The sequence below is a fragment of the Danio rerio genome, chromosome 23, assembly GCF_049306965.1.
Source record: "Danio rerio strain Tuebingen ecotype United States chromosome 23, GRCz12tu, whole genome shotgun sequence".
Classification (NCBI taxonomy): domain Eukaryota; kingdom Metazoa; phylum Chordata; class Actinopteri; order Cypriniformes; family Danionidae; genus Danio; species Danio rerio.
In genome coordinates this window covers 16,834,406-16,855,599 of record NC_133198.1, presented here as the reverse complement: position 1 = coordinate 16,855,599, position 21,194 = coordinate 16,834,406, and the positions used below count along the sequence as shown (strand labels likewise).

Sequence of the window (21,194 nt, the reverse complement as noted above, 5' to 3'; positions counted from 1 at the left end):
AAATTATATAAAATTAAAATGTTATTAACTTATATTATAATATATTATTATATTATTATTTATATTACATTTAATTATTTTATATTATATATCATTATTATTCTATTATACTATAGTATTACATTATTATATTATATTATATCATTATATTATTATATTATTATATTATATTATATTATATCATATTATATTATATTATAATTAATAAACTATTAACATGCAGTCAACTGTATATATATGTGTGTGTGTGTGTGTGTGTGTATGTGTGTGTGTGTGTGTCCGTGTGCGTGCGTGTGTGTGTGTGTGCATACGTGCCTGTGTGCGTGCGTGCGTGTGTGTGTGTGTGTGTGTGTGTGTGTGTGTGTGTCTGTGTCTGTGTGTGTGTGTGTGTGTGCGTGTGTGTGTGTGTGTGATAATAAGCCTGCAGGGAGAAGAGTGAGAGTGGCCTCATGATCATTTTTCATTAAGGCTTAAAGCACACAATAAATAAAATATACATCAGCTAATTTATTATTAATAGTATTAATATTAGTATTAATATTATTATTATTACTTTATAGTGTAGGGTTTCACCATGATGTTCAATAGAAAGTAAGATAATTAACATGTGTTTTTATGTTTAACATATGTATAACATTAATATTATTGATTATTATATAATACAAACAATATAATATAACATTCAATCTGTAATAAGATAATTAACATGTGTTTTTATGCTTAACATACGTATATCATTAATATTATTGTTTATTATATAATAAAAACAATAAAATATATAATATAATAAACAATCAATAAGTAATAAGATGTTTAACATACGGTTTTGTGTTTATTAGGTATAACCCTATTATTACTGAATACAATATAACATAAAGATCAAACGGTAATAAGATTAAAATTTGTTTTTGTTTAACATTTATATATCATATTTACACAAATAAGTGTATGTGTATGTGTGTGTGTGTGTGTGTCTGTGTGTGTATACATATATATATAAAGGAGAAGCACTTTATCAGCATCTAGACCAGCAGCCTGTAAGTACATTTAAGATTTGTTTCAGTTGTTGTGTATGGTTTGAGGACTTGTTTCCAGCTGTTTGTGTAAAGTTGTAGGACATTTAAACTTGCTTTCAGTTGTGTATAATACTAGAAGTTGTTTAGCCACTGTTTCCTTGGTTACTATAAGAGCTTGTGTAGCGAACGCAGACGCGGTTTCGCGTCGTCCGCCTCAGTTTCGGCCCTTGTTTTGACTCGGGAGGCGTGTATAAACGCCAGGTAACCACTATATAGTGAGCACACTAGCATTAGTCGGCAGGAGAAGCACTTTATCAGCATCTAGACCAGCAGCCTGTAAGTACATTTAAGATTTGTTTCAGTTGTTGTGTATGGTTTGAGGACTTGTTTCCAGCTGTTTGTGTAAAGTTGTAGGACATTTAAACTTGCTTTCAGTTGTGTATAATACTAGAAGTTGTTTAGCCACTGTTTCCTTGGTTACTATAAGAGCTTGTGTAGCGAACGCAGACGCGGTTTCGCGTCGTCCGCCTCAGTTTCGGCCCTTGTTTTGACTCTCGAGGCGTGTCCAGCTGAATTCAATCAGCTAGTGCTTTGGGGTTATATAAACAACTAGTTCACCGCGGCAGCGGTCGCGGCAGCCTCGTGTGAAGACCGCCTCGTGTGAAGACCGACGAGGGTAAAGACCATCGACTCTACCTGCGCGACTCCACCGAGCAAAGACACCGACAAAGCACTTGAGTACTTTACTTTATTGTTTTACTTTACACTTATTTTTTGTTGTCAGTGCACTTTTATTATGTGTTTTCTAATTCCTGTTGTTACTAACATTCGCAAAACATGGGAGGTGCGCTGCAGGCGTAATCCTCACAACCTTCGTTCAATACATGTATCTACTATTTCACAACTCTCTCTCTCCGTGGGCCTCTGGAATTGTCAATCAGCTGTTAACAAGGCTGATTTTATTACCTCCATAGCTACATATTCTGACTATAATCTCATGGCTCTAACTGAGACCTGGTTGAGGCCGGAGGACACTGCTACACATGCTACTCTTTCTGCTAATTTCTCTTTTTCCCACACTCCTCGTCAGACAGGGAGAGGGGGTGGGACTGGACTACTAATTTCCAAAGAATGGAAATTTACTCTGATACCGTCCCTGCCAACAATCAGCTCCTTTGAATTCCATGCAGTCACCATTATCCACCCCTTCTACATAAATGTGGTTGTCATCTACCGCCCACCAGGTAAATTAGGTCACTTCCTAGATGAACTGGATGTTCTTCTCTCATCTTTTTCTAATTTTGCCACTCCCTTATTGGTGCTAGGTGACTTCAACATTTACGTTGACAAACCGCAAGCTGCAGACTTTCAGACTTTGCTTGCCTCTTTTGACCTAAAAAGAGCACCTACTTCTGCTACCCACAAATCAGGTAATCAGCTAGACCTTATTTACACACGACACTGCTTCACTGATCAAACAATAGTAACTCCACTACAAATATCTGATCATTTCCTTCTGTCTCTCAACATCCACATTACTCCTGAGCCGCCACACACTCCTACACTGGTTACCTTTCGCAGAAACCTACGATCTCTCTCACCCAATAGACTATCCACCATTGTTTCAGACTCTCTTCCTCCATCTCGCAAACTCACTGCACTTGATTCGAACAGTGCCACTAATACACTCTGCTCCACACTAGCATCATGTCTAGACCGATTATGTCCTCTTGCATCCAGGCCAGCCCGTGCCAGTCCTCCTGCACCCTGGCTCTCGGATGCTCTCCGTGAGCATCGCTCAAAACTTCGGGCTGCGGAGAGAATTTGGCGGAAAACTAAAAATCCTGCACATCTCTTAACATACCAAACTCTTCTGTCCTCTTTCTCAGCTGAGGTTACTTCTGCAAAGCAGACGTATTACCGTCTGAAAATCAACAATGCCACTAATCCTCGCCTACTTTTTAAAACATTTTCCTCCCTCCTCTATCCTCCTCCTCCCCCCGCATCCTCCACACTTACTACTGATGACTTTGCTACATTCTTTTGCACCAAAACTGCAAAAATCAGTGCTCAATTTGCTGCACCTACAACAAACACGCAAGATACAACACCAACACCACACACACTCACCTCTTTTTCTCAGCTCTCTGAGTCTGAGGTGTCCAAACTTGTGCTATCTAGCCATGCAACCACCTGTCCACTCGATCCCATTCCCTCTCATCTCTTGCAAGCCATCTCTCCTGCAGTCATACCAACACTGACTCACATAATTAACACATCTCTTGACTCTGGTTTATTCCCCACTACATTTAAGCAGGCTAGGGTAACCCCACTGCTAAAGAAACCCAACCTGGACCATACGCTACTTGAAAACTACAGACCAGTATCCCTGCTTCCATTCATGGCCAAGATTCTGGAGAAAGTAGTGTTCAATCAAGTCCTGGACTTTCTTACTCAAAACAATCTCATGGACAACAAGCAATCCGGCTTTAAGAAAGGCCACTCAACTGAGACTGCCCTGCTCTCGGTCGTGGAGGATCTCAGACTGGCTAAAGCAGACTCTAAATCATCAGTCCTCATTTTGCTGGACTTGTCAGCTGCTTTTGACACTGTCAACCACCAGATCCTGCTATCTACGCTTGAGTCACTGGGCGTTGCGGGCACTGTTATACAATGGTTCAGATCTTACCTCTCTGACAGGTCATTCAGGGTGTCTTGGAGGGGAGAGGTGTCCAACCTACAGCATCTAAACACTGGGGTACCTCAAGGCTCTGTTCTTGGGCCACTTCTCTTCTCCATCTACACATCATCTCTAGGACCAGTCATCCAGAGACATGGATTCTCCTACCACTGCTATGCTGATGATACCCAGCTATACCTCTCTTTTCATCCTGATGATCCCTCGGTTCCAGCTCGTATCTCAGCCTGCCTGTTGGATATTTCACACTGGATGAAAGATCATCATCTTCAGCTGAACCTCGCAAAAACGGAAATGCTTGTAGTTTCTGCCAACCCGACTCTACACCATAACTTTTCAATCCAGATGGATGGGGCAACCATTACTGCATCCAAAATGGTGAAAAGCCTTGGAGTAACGATTGATGACCAACTAAACTTCTCTGACCACATTTCTAGAACTGCTCGATCGTGCAGATTTGCACTCTATAACATCAGGAAGATCCGACCCTTCTTATCTGAACATGCAGCTCAACTCCTTGTTCAAGCTCTTGTTCTCTCCAAACTGGATTACTGCAACTCTCTACTAGCTGGGCTTCCAGCTAACTCTATCAAGCCTCTTCAACTGCTCCAGAATGCAGCAGCACGAGTTGTCTTCAATGAACCTAAACGAGCACATGTCACTCCGCTGCTAGTCCGTTTGCACTGGCTGCCAGTTGCTGCTCGCATCAAATTCAAAACTCTGATGTTTGCCTACAAAGTGACTTCTGGCCTAGCACCTTCTTATCTGCTCTCACTTCTGCAGATCTATGTGCCCTCCAGAAACTTGCGTTCTGTGAATGAACGTCGCCTCGTGGTTCCATCCCAAAGAGGGAAAAAATCACTTTCGCGAACGCTCACGCTCAATCTGCCCAGTTGGTGGAATGAACTCCCTAACTGCATCAGAACAGCAGAGTCACTCGCTATTTTCAAGAAACGACTAAAAACTCAACTATTTAGTCTCCACTTCACTTCCTAATCTGCAATTGCCTATTTGAATATCACACTAACTGTACAAAAAAAAAAAAAAAAAAAAAAAAAAAAAAAAAAAAAAACTACTAACACTTCCCTTCTTAGACTTTACAGACCTGAAACTTGCCTTTAGTACTTATTCATTGTTGCTCTTAGTTGTGTAAATTGCTTCCTTGTCCTCATTTGTAAGTCGCTTTGGATAAAAGCGTCTGCTAAATGACTAAATGTAAATGTAAATATATATATATATATATATATATATATATATATATTTATATACACAACTATTTTTGTTTTGTTTTTGAAAAACTAAAATATGATATTCGATTTTAGTTGTATTACATATCAATGCACTTATAAATTTAAGGTCAAGAGTAATTTTCAATCATATTTGACAGTTCACTTAATAACCACTATCAATCTTTATATGTTTAAACATTAATTAAAATCATTTAAATCGTACTGAACAGTAATAGATACATTCCTAAAGTGTAATGTATAGTTTTAAAGCGTTAAATTTTATACATGAAAAGATTCATATTTTGTTTCAATAACGTCTTATATTACAGGAATATTAAACTTTTTAAAGAGTCTTGTAATTTTGATGCTAATATGAAATGTCACAAGTCACAACCCATGTATGGTTTACTCGATAAGAAAAAAGCGCGTTCGACTGTTGACTCGTCGCATATTGTTGTTTATGATAAATGACTAGTATTTTTCCACGAAACAGGGTGTGTAGCATATTACGAAAACATACAGAGTTCATACAAGGCTATCTAGCACCATCTATTGGTCACACTATGAAATATGTACTTGTCATTCTTTATTATATTTTATTGTCGAAAATAATATATTTGTTGGTTAACGCAGTAACTTTGAAAGAAAAGTTGTAAATACAACGTTTTATTGTATTAACTTTTAACAAAAAATTGTATACTAATTTAATGTTATTTATTATAAGTATTTTTAATATTGGTAATAACAGAGACTATGTTAATTATATATTATAAACGAAAATGTTAAAATATGAGATGTAAATATTCTATCACATCAACGAATTATTATTTTTTATCATTCATACATTTATATAGAATATGAATACAAATGTAATACAACAATATTTATAATTTTTAAATTTTCATTCACACACACATATCTAAATAAAATATATGTTTTATTATAATCTATCAAAACGATAGTTATCCTGAGTATGAAATAATGTATGGTATAAATTTTAAACAGTCAAAATATTGAAAGAGTTTTGTTTTTATAATTATATCAAATATCTACACTAAAGCATTACACCAAGTTCATTTGTGTTTTTCACCAAGATTAAAGACATTACATGAATATTTTGTGTCGTTACGTTTTATTATTATCTATTAGATTGTATATAGTTTCATATAATCAAAGTATAATATTGACGTGCTCAGGTTATTTAATTTTTTGGGTGCCCCCTTATCGTTCGAACCACCTTTTAAACATACGACAACGCCTCTCGACATTTGCCATAAAAAGGCCCCCCTATACAGCCCTTATTCACAGTAAACTTGAATCCGCAGTTACGGTGTCATAACGAGTGGAACTTCTGAAGAGGGTCAACTCTGTCACTTTTGAAGAAGATATGGAATTGCGTGAGTAGAAATTGATATATTTTCATCTGCCTAGTGGTTTGTATACTACCTCATTAACCAGTGTTTGATATATTTTCATTCTATCAGCTTATGTCTTACAGAAATAAATCCTTCCGAAAGTGAGGCATTTGATGCCATCAATCATATTTGTAAGTATTATTCCATAATTATATTTATTGTTTTGAAGATATGTAGACAATAGTTTTTTATTTTATCATTATTGTTACTTACGTTTCTCTTTTTCTTATAGCCTCTTCGACTCACATGTTTGATAATCAAACGCAAAAAGGTATGCTTTTTATTTAAAATAAATTAAATTTTTTGTTGTTTACTGGATTCGAACCGTCTGATGCGACAAGGCTCGATTACCGGTCGAATGCGCTATGCATAGGCCACAGCACTGACGGATGTGGGATCACTATTGTTTACCGTAGGAATGAGTAATAAGATGTATTATTTATTTTTGTCATTCTCCTATTTTAGCGAAAATTGAAGTTATCGACTTGACGGTGGAAGAAGAAGAAGAAGAAAAGATTGCGGGGCAACAAGAATCATTGAGAGAAGAAAAGTTTGATCCAGCGCCGGGGACTTCTGCCCCTAAGAGACCAAGAATTGTTTACACACCATATGTAAATAAAAGGCAAAAAATTTCTGAAACACCTGTGCAAGAAGAATACGATACCGATGAGGATGATGATGAAGACGCAGAATCAGGTAATAACCTATTTTTGTTTGTTTGTTTCAATCACTTAATAACAGGCGTAACGCTATTATTTTCATATTTTCACACACACAGATCCATGGACACCTCTTGCTAGCCCACTAAGTCCTTATGCCAGTCCATCAGAACCAAATCCTTCTGCTATTAATTTTAATTTATCTGAAGGTTAGTGTTCCATTTATTTAATTGATTATGACAATATAATGAGAATATAATAAACATAATTACTGTTGAATGAAAACAAATGAATATTATTTTATTGTTAAGTATTATTTATCGTTCAATACTAAACAATATTTTGATTTCATTTTATTACAGATCCATGGTGCGAACAAGGTGCTTCCAACAGCGGTCATCATGAATCAACTCAGGGAGGCGCACATCAGCCGATTTATCCCTTTCAAGCACCCGTAGAAGAAGAAGAAGAAGAAGAAGAAGAAGAAGACGCGGAAGACGTCGAAAGACCACAGCGCCCCCAGCAGAATCAGGAGGCCGGTAGCGTCAGCAAACAGAGGAATATCAAAGACTTTTACGAGTCGCCTGCTTATTGTCTGATTCGTGAATATCTAGACAGATATGAGGTAAAAATTAATGCTCTAGCGGATTCTATAGGCCAGCAGCAGCGTGTGATAGAAAATGTCAAGGATTTCTTGTCTGAGCAACAGCGACGTATGGATGAAAAAATTGGGGAGCTTCAACAATTGATGGGTAAAAGTGAACGGGGGCATCGGTTAATAACGAAACTACTCATTTTTATTAGGCATTCATTGATGGATGAATAATTCCTAAAATAAATATTCTCATCATCTGTACGATCATTCATCATTGTACTACTTAAAAGTCCATATTTTATACTCTGATAAATGCTATAATTGTCTTACGTTTCTAATTTTAATCGACTTTAGTTGTTTAGTGTTTTAACTTTAGATGTTGCTCTATATTCAATTTGTACTCCTTTGCCTTTCTTTTTATTATGAACGTAGTCATTTGTTTAGTGTTTGAGCTTTTAAAATTGATGTAATACAAATGTATTTTGATTCAACTTTACATTTTGATGTACTTTAAATTGATTTAACTGGTAGTGTTTTAACTTTTGATGTAATACAAAACCATTTTCAAGTTTTATTCTGCTTAACATTTTGATGTACTCCAAATTGCCTTAAATGTTTAACTGTTGATCTATATTAAATGTTTATTCAATTGTGATTGTTTTATTGTGAACTTACTCATTTGTTTAGTGTATGAGTTTAAATTTGATGTAATACCGATGTATTTTAATTCAGTTTAACATTTTGATGAACTTTAAATTGACTCAGCTGTTTAGTTTTTTAACTTTTGCTGTTGATTTATATTAAATTTGTATTCCTTGGAGTTTGTTTTTATTGTGAACTTAGTGTTTGAACTTTTAAAATTGATGTAATAAAATATTTCATTGTGTTTTATTCTAGCTAATCATATACATTACTTCATAATTGTATTCCTATTATTGACACACATCCATTTCTAATAACATGGTTAAATATGTATAAATAAAGATTGAATTGTATAAACACAACAAATATTAATCCTAAAATAAACAACAAATATAAATAAAATGAAAACTTAAGCAATCAAATAAACGATAAATGTAAATAAAACAATAAATAAAATACAGAAGAAAAAAGTTAAACAATAAAATAAATCTAATAACAAAACAAAATAATTCTAAAAAAACCAATAAAACTAATTTAAACATAAAAGTCTGAAATAAAATAAACATTAACAAAAATATTTGTAAAATAATAATAAAATAAATCAAAAATTACAATGGATGATGAAAATCGTACAGATGATACATACAATATTCAACCAGACCAAACTCTATCTGTTAGACTGCAAAGAGGTGTCGAAATGGATGCAGACAGAGATGAAGACATATTTGCATCTCTTCAGCATATGATTGATATGTATCCAAATTCTAGAGACATAACATTTAACAATATTCCTATTTCACAAATTACAAATCTGGATGATTTGGAAATGTATATAGAACAGGAATTGAATTTAAATTTGCCTGAAGATGTTGAATCTTTTTTAAACAGTGAACAGAGCGGTGGTGCAGTCACTCAGGAAACTACTGCTTCTGCTTCTGTTAACAGCCAACTGACAGATGATGGTTTTGATGATGATGATGATGATGACGACGACAGTCATTCAACTAGCCATGCAACACACGGTAGGACTGATATTGAATCAACACACCAGTCAAATGTCGATGATGAACAACCATCAACCTCAAATGTTGCGGAGCCTTTAAGGCATAGGCCAACAAGACAGATAGACATTGAAACATTGTTGAGAGATGGCGGTAATGTAAACGAATATCATGTTTTACCAAGGCCTCGTTTCAATAGTGTATCGTTGCGTAGGACATTGAATATGAGTGAAATAAGATCTCAGGATTTAGCATCGTACCACATACGTTTACACGATACCATGGATGACATTGTGTCATTCGCTAGACAGATTGGCGGTGATGGTAGCGTCATCAATTTATGCCTTCGAACACCCACCCTGAAATCGGATGTAAATGCAGTTTTAACACCGGGTAATAATTACGACGTTAATCTTTTTACAGATCAAATTGCAAAAATTTTACAGAGCGATGATAAGTTATCAGATAATGAAACTGTTGAGATTGAAGCAGAGGTTGTAATGAACAGACTAGGAGGAGGTGGCGTTCGTCGTAAACTTACGGATTTGGCGTTTGATCAGGTAATCAAAAGAAAAAAGACGAGTTTGTTTATACCTACAAATATTTCAAACAAATTATGTTTCTCTATCTGTATAGCTCATTTTCTAGACCCTCAATTACCAGAGTGTGAATTAGAAAACCGTGCATCAATCATACACAATAAAGTGGGTCTTGCTATCCAAGACAAGGTCGGTTTTCACGACATAGCAAAATTTGAAAACATGCTAGACATCAAAATTGTTGTTTTTTATAGGACAAACAACGGTGTGTTACAAACATACGTAAATAACAACGAACCTCATGACAAAACGGTGTACCTTTATTTACAAGACGAACATTACTACATGATTCTCAATTTGAAATCATTCATAGGTGCTAGTTATGTATGTGAATTCTGCTATAAGGGCTACACATCAGTGCGAAATCATCAATGTAAACACGTCTGTAACGTCTGCTTCGACGGCGAATGTTACAAGCATCCTAAAAAAATCATTCATTGTAGCGATTGTCTGCGCTACTGCAAATCTTCTTACTGCTACGATGCACATAAGAAACCTGTGCTTGAAGGAGAAAAAGTACCTTGCGACGTTATAAAATACTGCAAGAAATGTAATAGACGGTACGATAAGAAAAAGTCTAAACACATATGTGCACCAAACCGTTGTGATGCATGTCGTGAAGAACTTGTCCCGGGTGGAGAACATGAGTGTTTCATTAAGACAGTACCACTCAAAGACCCTCAGAATAAATACATCTTTTACGATTTCGAGACTCGTTATGAAAATGCGAGACACGTACCAAATTTTGTCTGCGCAATAACGTTTTGTGGTGAAAGATTTGTAGCCGGGGGGTCTGACTGTGTGAAAAAAATGATTGATCATTTCAGAAAACCCAAATACGAAGGTTATTGTTTCATAGCTCATAACGCATCCGGATTTGACTCCTTTCTAATTCTTGAATATTTTTGTAAAGCAGGGCTTCAAATGGACATCATCATGAAAGGTTGTAAATTAATCTTCATGTTCGATGTTTCATTTAAGCAACGCTATATAGATAGCATATCCTTCATACCGATGGCTCTGTCTAAGATGCCGGCAGCATTAAACCTCAACACAACAGAAAAAGGCTACTTTCCGCATCATTTCAATAGATTAGAAAATGAGAACTACGTAGGACCTTATCCTGACAAAAAGTATTATGGTTACGAAAACCTATCGGAAAAAGATCAGGCAAAGTTCGATGCGTGGTACGCTACTACTTCAGGGGAGGTTTTCGACTTCAAGGAACAGCTGTGTCAATATGGTGTAAATGATGTTGTCTTGCTCCGTGAAGCATGCATGACATACAGAGAATCGTTCATAGAGTGTACACAAATCGATCCATTTAGTTACACAACTCTTCCTAGTTGTTGTATGGGAATTTTCAAGACACACTATCTGAAAGACCACACTATTGCTCTAACCCATGATAATGCCTACATTCGGCAAAATAAGACATTCTCGAGTGTCTCGATTGAATGGTTGGAGTATTTAAAAAAGACTAGAAACGTTGACATTCATCATGCTCTGAATCATGGTGAAATGCAAATTGGTAAATACTTTTTAGACGGCTACTACGAACAGGGCGATTCAAGGTATGGACTTGATTTTTTGGGGTGTCTATTTCACGCCCACCAATGCCGTTATGAGCCTCACAAACTCCACCCCATGTCGGGTGTACCCTTTGGTGTTCTCAGACGTCAAGTTGACGAAAAAATTGAAATTCTACAAAACGCTTATGGCTTGAAAGTAGAGATTATCTGGGAATGCGAATGGTCTAAAATGAAACAAACAGACCCTTCAGTGATAGAATTTATGAGCACTTATTCGGCGCCTGAAAGACTGAAACCCAGAGATGCGCTTTTCGGAGGTCGTACCAATGCTTATAAGTTGTATCACAAAGTGGGGGAGGGGGAGACCATTTCTTATTTGGATTTTACGTCGCTCTATCCCTTTATTATGAGTACAAAGACGTATCCAATAGGTCATCCCGAAATAATTTTCAACGACTTTCAGCCGATCGAAAATTATTACGGTCTTATTAAGGCAACTGTGTATCCGCCCCGAAAATTACTACATCCGGTCCTCCCTTACAGATGCGCCGGTAAACTCATGTTCCCGTTATGCAGAACATGCGCACACGCTGAAAACCAAACATCAAGATGTAATCATACGGATGATGAGAGGGCACTTAGTGGGTGTTGGGTCAGTGTTGAACTTTTAAAAGCGATTGAGAAAGGGTATGTCGTGGTCAAAGTCGACGAAGTTTGGCATTTTCCTGAAAGGTCGGACAAGTTGTTTAGCGAATACGTTAAAACGTTTTTACGTTTAAAACAACAAGCATCGGGATACCCTTCAAACGTTACCACTGATTCTGAAAAAGAGACATACATCCGCAAATACTATGAGAGAGAGGGGATTCAACTTGACCCTTCACAGATCACTCATAACCCGGCCCAAAGGGCTATAATCAAGCTAATCTTAAATGCGATTTGGGGACGTTTCGCAATGCAGTCTCAGCATTCTGTTACGCAACTTGTACGAGACCCTGAAGAATTCACAACGATTGTTTTCGGTAAAACTGATGCATTGAAATATTTTACCTTCATCTCAGATGATGTAGCGCTAGTGCAATTTCACCCTACCGAAGATAGTCATCGCATTATTCGTGACATTAACGTATTCGTAGCGGCGTACACAACTTCGTGGGCGAGGTTAGAATTGTACAAATTGATGGACAAACTTGGCGATCGTTTATTATACTCTGACACAGATAGTGTTATTTTTGTATCCAAGGCCGGTGACTGGATGCCACCTCTGGGTGATTATTTGGGGGACTTGACAGATGAAATAGGCGATGGTGATTATATTACCGAGTTTTGTTCCAGCGGACCAAAGTCGTATGGTTACCGTACCGCTTCCGGTAAAGTCTGCATGAAAGCTAAGGGTATAACTCTGAATGCTAAAAATTCCCAAACGATAAGATTAGACACATTGATTGGTCTGGTTGATGGGTATGTTACATCAGGCGATGACTCTCGATACATTTTAGCTCAAGCTGACAACATTGTCAGGAATAAAAAACACCTCACACTCCACAACAAATCAGTCGTTAAAAAGTTCAAGGTGGTGTATAACAAGCGAAGACTTTTACCCGACTACACAACTCTGCCTTATGGCTTTTAATTCAGTGTATAGAGGAATGCGTGAAATGGTTGATTTTGATTTCAGACTTCAACATCCGTTTTCATGTGTCATAAGTGGACCATCCAATTCAGGGAAGTCCTTTTTTGTAAAAATGCTATTGGAAAATGCTGTAAATATGATTTCTAAAAAAATTGATAATGTTGTTTTCCTGTATGACTGTTGGCAACCTTTGTATGACGAATTGCTTAAATTGTATGACATTAAATTCATTGAAGGTATACCTCAGAGTCTGAATGATGATCATCTACTACCCCGTGATAAAACAAACTTGTTGATTATTGACGATATGATGAAAGAAGCAAGCGGTAATTCCGAAATTGAAAAAGTCTTCACGCAGTACGTTCATCATCGTAATCTCTCTGCAATTCTTATCGTACAAAATTTGTTTGTTCAAGGTAAATCCAGCAGAACCATCAGTTTGAACACAAATTATTTAATATTGTTTAAAAACCCCCGCGATGCTAATCAAGTAGCGGTGTTGGGGCGTCAAATGTATCCTGGTAACACAAAATATTTTATGGAATGTTATCAAGATGCCGTCAAGAGTCCTTTCGGGTATCTCATGATCGACTATAAAGCTAAAACACCTGAACAATTTCGACTCAGAACAGGATTGTTTTCAGATCGTCAGGTGGTCTATCTCCAGAAAAAAAGAAGATCGTGATAACGAACCATGTCCGCGAGACTATGTAAACATTTGCCTGTATTAAAAATGTTACATAAATCTACTGCTAAACAAAGACGACTTATTCTCCAGTCAGCATCTGACGATCTCATTTTAGCTCTCTGCGAACTCGCTCTCAACATTCTACACGGAGTCATACCGATCAACAACCAACAATACAGAAAATTGAAAAAGAAGAGGGCTGCGATAAAATTCCTCGCTAATAAAAAAATCAACATTGCGGCTAAGAAAAAGGTCTTTAATCAGACTGGCGGGTTTCTTTTACCGCTCCTAAGCGTCGCTATACCATTTATTTCAAGTTTGATCGGTTCTAGACAGGGGTGAAGGATGGAGTATGCAGAGAAAATGTATCTCGTACCACAGAATCAGCTGGACAAAATACAATCAACAAGCGCTCGTGAAAATATTCAACAGGTGGTAGAGAACGATCTTGATACGGCTATAAGAAATATTTTACTCAGGACTGATTTGGATCAACGTGAAAAAGTTAAACTTTACTCAAACATCTTAACCAGATATTTAACAATTGTTAAACTAGGCGATCGTGAGAGTAGTGTTTTAACGCTATCGCTACCAACCCCTGAAGACGATCATAAAGTTAACTCTGACGAAACACATGCTGAAGACAAGTCAAAAGATGATGTGACGTCTGAAGTTCTAAAGAACGTTCCGACAAAACGTGTGAAAAACAGCAAGTATATATTAGACAAAATGTCTAAAGCTAAAGATCTCAGCTCCTGGTCCGAGTCTGGTGAGTTTGTGTTTAAGGGTAAAACCATACCTGGTTCACACATGCTCGATTTAATAAACAACGTTACAGCTCCGCAACAAGTACGAGATGAGCGAAGACCTAAAGGGTGGACGGAGTTTCTTCAAGCATGCGCGGAATTAAACATACCTTTTTCGACTGTACCAAACCAACAAGTTCGGAGTAAGATTATTAGTTTAAAAAACAACCCTATTGACGATGATCAGGAGATTCTGTCTACTAAAAAAACTACTCGTAAAAAGAGAAAAAATCAGCAAAGGACACAGCTACTAGATGAGGACATGTTTGTTTCACCTATTCGTGATAAGAGCCGATGGATGCATTTTTAATGTCAACATGTTTCATGTTTTTTATGTTTTGTGTATCACTATCTTGAAATAAAATTCAACAAAACAGATGATGATTGTAAGGTTTTTTATTACTCATTAAATTCATTTATGCATCATGGAAGAATTACAGGTCTGAACACAATGGTTACACAAATACATGTTATCACTGCAAACATTAGCTTTTAGTTTTTTCACAAAAAGTTCTACCATTTTGTCATTTTTAACATAATTTTCACTATACAGATTCATCACATAGTTGTAGTCACGACCCCTAGACATATGATACAAGAAAAAAACACAGTGCTGACCACACACATTTGACATAAAGTCCTGGACACGTTTTGTAGAATATCTTGTCACTGTACTATTTCTCATTAAAAAGTTTTTAATAGCTATTGGAAATCCATCACTGTCCGGTTTGTTACCGAAACTGTCAAAGAAACATCCGACACCATCTTCCGATAAATAAACGGCTAGCCAGTGTTCCCCCGGTAGTTCTGAATGGTGTGTGTTAATAATCACCATCGATGGTAAGTTTGTTAACGGTCTTTCAGGTAGTTGATCAGATGCCAGAGTTCCGAGAAAATGGGTGTTACATGTAATTTTGTCCATGATAGCGTTTAGCTGAATGGTGTTCATTTCCGATTAATAGTAATCAACCAGAATCTGTCTTCGGTTAGACACCTCGATGATACTGTCAAACACTGAGTAGATGATGAGGTTTATGGTATTTGGCAATGGCTGTCTGAAACGGGCTTCGAGTCTGATATTTCCAGACTTTATGAGCGAAACGTGTTGACCGCAGTCTTCGTCCGGTGTAAGGTTGAATGCATAAAGAGAATAACCCCTAGCAAATTCAGATCTGCTGATAGACAGTGCATGATTTTTAAGATGTCTGCCGGTAGCTGTTACGAGTTGATAAAATTCTCGTACCACTGAGCCGTCTGTAAAATTTGGCTGTAGAGGTTTAGCCGGAATTTGTTGCCCGTCGACGTAGATGGCTAGGAACTCCAAATCGTAATGTTTGAACGCAAATGGGTTTTTATCATAAGAACCGGTAAATGCATCGTTATCGGTCATCCCCAAGACGATTGATTTCGGTAAAGTCCCCAAAAATAGATTTTCCTGATTTGAAACTCGTGCTCCTTCTGGTATGGAGAAATTTTTCAGACATACCCTGTCAATCGGGTACTTTGCGTTGGTGGATAGCAAAGCCTGAGCATGGGCCAGTCGAACGTTCGGTGCGACTGATACTTTCTTGACAAATAGTGATGCAGACACAATTTTTAATTTATATGCTACGTCATCACTCCTCATCAGACAGAACTCGTCTTTACCTCTGATCATACGAATTTTTATATCGACGCCATTGAGCATTAATTTTTCTTGAAAGAAAATATCGCTGTGAATAGGCCCCATCAGATCAACAATCTTACTCCTGCTTGTGTATGTTGACCTTTTCAGGAGACCCTGATTATTACCTAAGGGGTCTTTGACATCCATATGACCAGCCGTGTCTTTGAAGAAGAGACCGGCGCTGAATGTTGATTCCAGCGTGTCTTTGTCGTAGTTGATGAGACTCTCGATGATACATCGGTACGGGTGGGTGCTTGAGCTTTGAGAGATTAGTCGATCTCCGAGACTCACGTCGACTTGTGAGAAAATGGTGGCGGCGGGGTAATTGATTAAAGCGACTTTTGCAGGATCTGCTATTTCACCACCATTAGGTTTTGTGATTTTAAGTCTCAGATGCAACAATGTGTTATTTAGATCGATGTATTCCTCACCGGAGCCTGCTATAAAAAACTCCAAAGGCGACGAATCCGAGATGGCCGATAGAGGTGGCACCTCAACATACGTATTTTTTTCTATAGCCGTCTGTGTTAAAGGTACTGTAAATAAGTCAAGCTCTGACTTAATACACTCTCCGGACATACGATGGAGTAGAGCCATGTTAGAAAATGGTGTTTATGTTTCTCTTAGCGAAGGTATTTCGTCTTACAGTCTTCTTACGCTTCCTGCGTGTGAGTGAAGTTTTCTTGACGGTGCGCTTTTTCTTTATAGCACGACCACGCCTCCTGACCCCTGGTGGTTTAGACATTCTCTTACGGGCCATGACCATAAGACCTGAACCGTCTTGTTGTCTCTCGTCACGATTTCTTGAAATCACGTTTGAAATTACCTCCGATGCTATGTTTTTTGCAGCCGTTTTCAAGTGAGGCTTGGCGATGTTGAACCCTTTTTTTAACAAGGGTACAGCCATTCTAAACAGACCTCTAAATAACCCTCCCAGGCCTGATCCGTACATGACCCCACCGCCTGCATAGCCCGGGAGGCCACCCCCAGCTTGATTTTGGTAGTAGTTGACATAATCGCTGATTTCCCCGTGATGTGTATTGTAATAAGGCATTTTTAAAGAGACGTCTGTTTCACCGGTCTAAAATGTAGCTTCACAATAACTTTACCGTACGCAAATCTCACCTCTCGGTTTTGATCGTCTTTTATTTCTATGTTTATGTCCGTGATGATCGATTTGTTGACCGATGCGTAATGCGGTTTGTCGTATCTGACACTGACGATATCGTTGTTTTCACCGGTTATATGTACGCATCTTAAAAGTGGTACGTATGAATCACCGACTGATTGGTAGTCGATGATATCGGTGTAGACATATAATGTGTAGAATCCACCTTTGATGTCGGCTTGATGAGGTGCATATGTGCTGACGGTCCTGGTAAAATCAGCTTTTTCATGGTAGGCCGTTTGACCTAGTCCCTCTTCAGGTCTCACTCCTAATATAGCGCCTAGTTTCTCATAGAAACCTATAAAAATGTTAGGTTTTGCAATCAGATTAATTTTATTTTTTAATTCATCGTAAAACAATATCCCTGATGGTTTGATTGCATCGTTTATCATTTTGATCACAGACGGTATATCCTTATAGTATCCTCCGGGTATTTGATAACGCCTGGAAACATAGAAACCATGTAGATCTGATAGTACATTTTCTTCTAGTTTTTTTTTCTCTTCATTATCATGGTCAGGGTACATGTTTAGGTTGAAGATACCATCATCGTCTGTAATATTATACCAACTTCTAGGATATTCAATTTCAGCGAGCGCTACTTCCCAGTCCCCTTTCAGGTGTATAGTTTTAGACAAATTAGTCTTATAACTAGATATACGATTTTCTGGATAAACGGTTAAAGAAGCGTTACACGGGAGCGTAACGTAGAACCCGTTGTTGTCCATAGCTTGATTTGTATAATAATAAATAACCATGAAAAGAAATGTGGAATTTAAGGTTTTTGCAAGTCTACCAGGGTTTTTTTGTCGATATAGCTATTAAATTTCGATGGCCATCCTAACCATTTCACTAAAACAAGTGTAGACCTCCCTTGCTTTTTCTCGCCTAAAATCTTTTCCACTTTGAACGATTTGTTTTTATTTACAAATATTTTCTGTATCTCTTGCTCATAAAAAACTCCTTCGATAACATCGCCGTCATAATCTTTGAGTCTGTAGACGGGTGGTTGGCGTGGAATACATTCAGAAACGGTAAAAAATTCTTCGGTATAGTTTTGTTCGTAACCTTTGGCAAAGGGGCCTCTCACTTTAGAAATCCTAACCACGTCACCGACTTTAAATTTGAACACTGGTTTCTGAATCTTTATGTTACCGTAAGAGTTTTGAAACACTGTAGCTTCATTTTCTTTACAGACGTCAACGGGTCTCATCTTAATAGTCTTGTGATAACTGTTGTTGTATCCTGTCATAATGTCTTGTAAGACATCGATGTAACGGCGTGAATTAGTGGCCGTTAGAAATCGCCACATTCTACTTTTTAATGTTCTATTAAATCGCTCCACAACGCTTGCCTTTAAATCAGTAGCCGTAGCAAAATGATTAATATCATATTTTTTCATAAGATCTTGAAAATGTTTGTTGAAAAATTCCTTTCCCTGATCAGTCTGTAATTTCCGTGGGACACGACCCTCTTCGAGTATAGACTCGAACGCTTTAGTAACTTCGACTCCACTCTTATTCTTCAACACCCGACTCCATGCATACTTGCTGAATACATCGATACAAGTTAGCATAAATTTATTACCGTCGTTTTCTGTAGAATAGGCCGTCATATCGACGAGATCGGCTTGAAATTGGGTATCCATACCATATACCACAACTCTATTTCGTTTGTATTTTATGGGTGCTGTTTTATGTAAAGTGTAAGCGTCTTCCCCGGCCAACCATCCCGATACCTGTTTATCGCTTAGACGGACTCCAGTTTCCTTAAACACAGCATCTTTTAAACGTTTTTTACCACCTAAAGCACCGGGGCTTGATGGGTCGTAATAAACTTTCTTCATTATATCAGACATGGTCCTGTTTCGATGGTTGTCAAAGAATAATGCAAAACATTGTTTGTACGAATCTTTTTTTATTTAAAGCGAGAAAACATACATGACATCAAATCAGAAATGGTTACATACGGTCAAGGTAAGAAAGAAATTGGACACACGATGACATGTTTTTATCTAAAATGTAAGTGACCAAAGATTCAACAATTTCAGATATATCATCATCATCATTTTTTGCAATCAACGAAATGCATACATCTGCTACATAGGTAGACATACAGAGAACATCACCGACTCTAAACTGATCAGATACTTCAGACATAGCATCTAAAACTCTTTTAATCATAATACAACATGGTTCGGTACCATTAACACAAACATCAATCATATTGTCCCATGAGTTATTCATACTTCTAATAACATTCATTTCTTTTTTAAAATTCTTCACACGTTTGGATTGTGATAAACGATCATCATTCGTGGAATCATTAATGACTTTACATAAAAGACCATTTAACTGATTTTTATAGTACTCTAATAAAAAGTTTTCAAGTATCTTACTAGGTTTACATGTGTTTCCCATTGTGGTGTTTTCAGCTGGTTTGAGGTCTAGCCACTGCGGTGCCAGAAATCGACAGCGTCACTGACGATTTTCTCACAGGAGTCGTCCAGAATCTTGGTTCTGATGTCTTCCAGTCTTGCAACGATGAATGGTTCGCTCCTCAATTCGTGTAGAATACCCAGGGCTGTTCCATGGATCGTCTGAGCCTGTGACTTTAAGCCAACACGAAGCATAGCCTGTGACACAGCAGTGTGAAACTCAGGTTTGATCAGTTTATTGACGAGTGTTGCAAAGTGAGAGTCGAAGTAGTATGCTGAGGGTTCAAACAGACAGGAGTGTTGCAGCTGACTAGGGTGGTCGATAGCACAACCCTCACATTCCTTTTTCAGCTGTGCGTTGATGATGTGTTGCATGAGCACAGCGATCAGCGCTTTTATGATCTTGAAACCGGAACTGCAGAAACATCCATCTGTGACGTCAAACTTTGTATCGTCATCTTTTTTGTACTTGTTGGTCAGGTATGTCAGGTTACGGTATCCTAGTTCGGTGCAAAATTTATCCAGCCAGTTTTTTTCATCGTTGTCCGGTTCAGAAGATTTGAATAGCTCAAAGCATGGTAAGTCGCGATCTAATGCAGAAGTTCCGAATTTCGGAAAGCATGGCAAAGCGTTTTCATCAGGAGGAATTGCTTTGATATCCTCAGGCTTGAAGATATCAAATTCTGAAGAGAGTTGTTGAGACATGTTGTAGTACTGTGGTGATCACTTGTTGATTATGGGTTTTTATGTTCGTAGTAGATGGGCGGAGACAGTTGTGAGTGTTCCCTCCCTCGGCGCACAGATCTCTGGGGGTGAAACAGCTGAACTTTAATATCCTTGTATCGATCATTCATGTCACACCATTTGAACAATTGATTTATGGTGCCAAAAATTTCAGACAGCTTGTCGACGTCTTGCCAGAGGATGGGGAGCAACATTTCATATCGCTCGTTATGCTCATCAGCATGTATTATACCAGAACGCTCACGAAGCTTTGTCTTGTCATCGCACAAGAATATGAAAATACAGTCTTTAGGATTCTTTTCACAGTTGTTTCCAACCACTCGAAATCGATTGTTCGGTTTTTCAGAATCCCACTCGGCGATAAACAACGGCTCCTGTTTAGAATTCTGGATATCCGGCCAGACATGATTGTAGAATAAGAACCAGTCTTTAACTGGTAAGATCAGACAGGGGTCATCCAGACTGTGCGGCTCTCCAGATTCCGTTGTGTACAAGGTAACAACCCGCTGTTTTTTGTCAAATAGGTAATGACAAATGCGTTCGCTAGGCATAGCAAACTCTTTTTTCATGTAACGTTTATTCTCATGAAGAAAATTTGTTAGCTTCAGGTTGGTGATCCTTTTTCTAGGAGCCATCGTCAGCCTTCTCAGCATATGGTCTTCCCAA

The 21,194-nt window shown here is 37.7% G+C and overlaps 4 protein-coding genes across 39 annotated transcripts in view; all 4 read left to right on the top strand.

The window, feature by feature from the left end:
- sulf2b (sulfatase 2b) overlaps nt 1-21,194 on the top strand; it is a 544,759-nt gene that overhangs the window by 435,409 nt on the left and 88,156 nt on the right. For 2 of the 34 annotated variants that reach the window (XM_073938032.1, XM_073938041.1), the window contains exon 1: nt 9,155-9,276. The exons of 31 other annotated variants lie outside the window; for them this stretch is intronic. The gene's annotated coding sequence lies outside the window, so the exon portion shown is untranslated. Of the gene's footprint in view, nt 1-9,145; nt 9,277-21,194 lie in introns of those variants that run through there. One more of the 34 variants, XM_073938050.1, reaches the window with a different exon arrangement.
- LOC141380595 (uncharacterized) lies at nt 1,001-4,933 on the top strand. Of its 2 annotated transcripts, none has more exons than XM_073939568.1 (2): nt 1,001-1,557; nt 1,672-4,933. In XM_073939568.1, exon 2 carries the CDS (start codon nt 1,813-1,815, stop codon nt 4,708-4,710), a length of 2,898 nt encoding a protein of 965 aa, XP_073795669.1. In that variant the 5' UTR covers nt 1,001-1,557; nt 1,672-1,812; the 3' UTR covers nt 4,711-4,933. The 2 variants fall into 2 exon arrangements, with proteins under 2 accessions (XP_073795669.1, XP_073795668.1); XM_073939567.1 differs by lacking the exon at nt 1,001-1,557 and having other exon boundaries at nt 1,703-2,260; nt 2,342-4,933.
- Nucleotides 6,269-9,276, top strand: LOC101882499 (uncharacterized). 2 transcript variants are annotated; one of them, XM_073939573.1, is made up of 7 exons: nt 6,269-6,340; nt 6,442-6,489; nt 6,591-6,629; nt 6,824-7,054; nt 7,137-7,226; nt 7,380-7,642; nt 9,143-9,276. In XM_073939573.1, the coding sequence occupies exons 1-7, from the start codon at nt 6,331-6,333 to the stop codon at nt 9,143-9,145; spliced, it is 684 nt and encodes a 227-aa protein (XP_073795674.1). In that variant the 5' UTR covers nt 6,269-6,330; the 3' UTR covers nt 9,146-9,276. The 2 variants fall into 2 exon arrangements, with proteins under 2 accessions (XP_073795674.1, XP_073795673.1); XM_073939572.1 differs by lacking the exon at nt 9,143-9,276 and having other exon boundaries at nt 7,380-8,684.
- LOC141380594 (uncharacterized) lies at nt 9,301-18,716 on the top strand. Its single transcript, XM_073939566.1, has one exon. It carries the CDS (start codon nt 9,480-9,482, stop codon nt 13,017-13,019), a length of 3,540 nt encoding a protein of 1,179 aa, XP_073795667.1. The 5' UTR covers nt 9,301-9,479; the 3' UTR covers nt 13,020-18,716.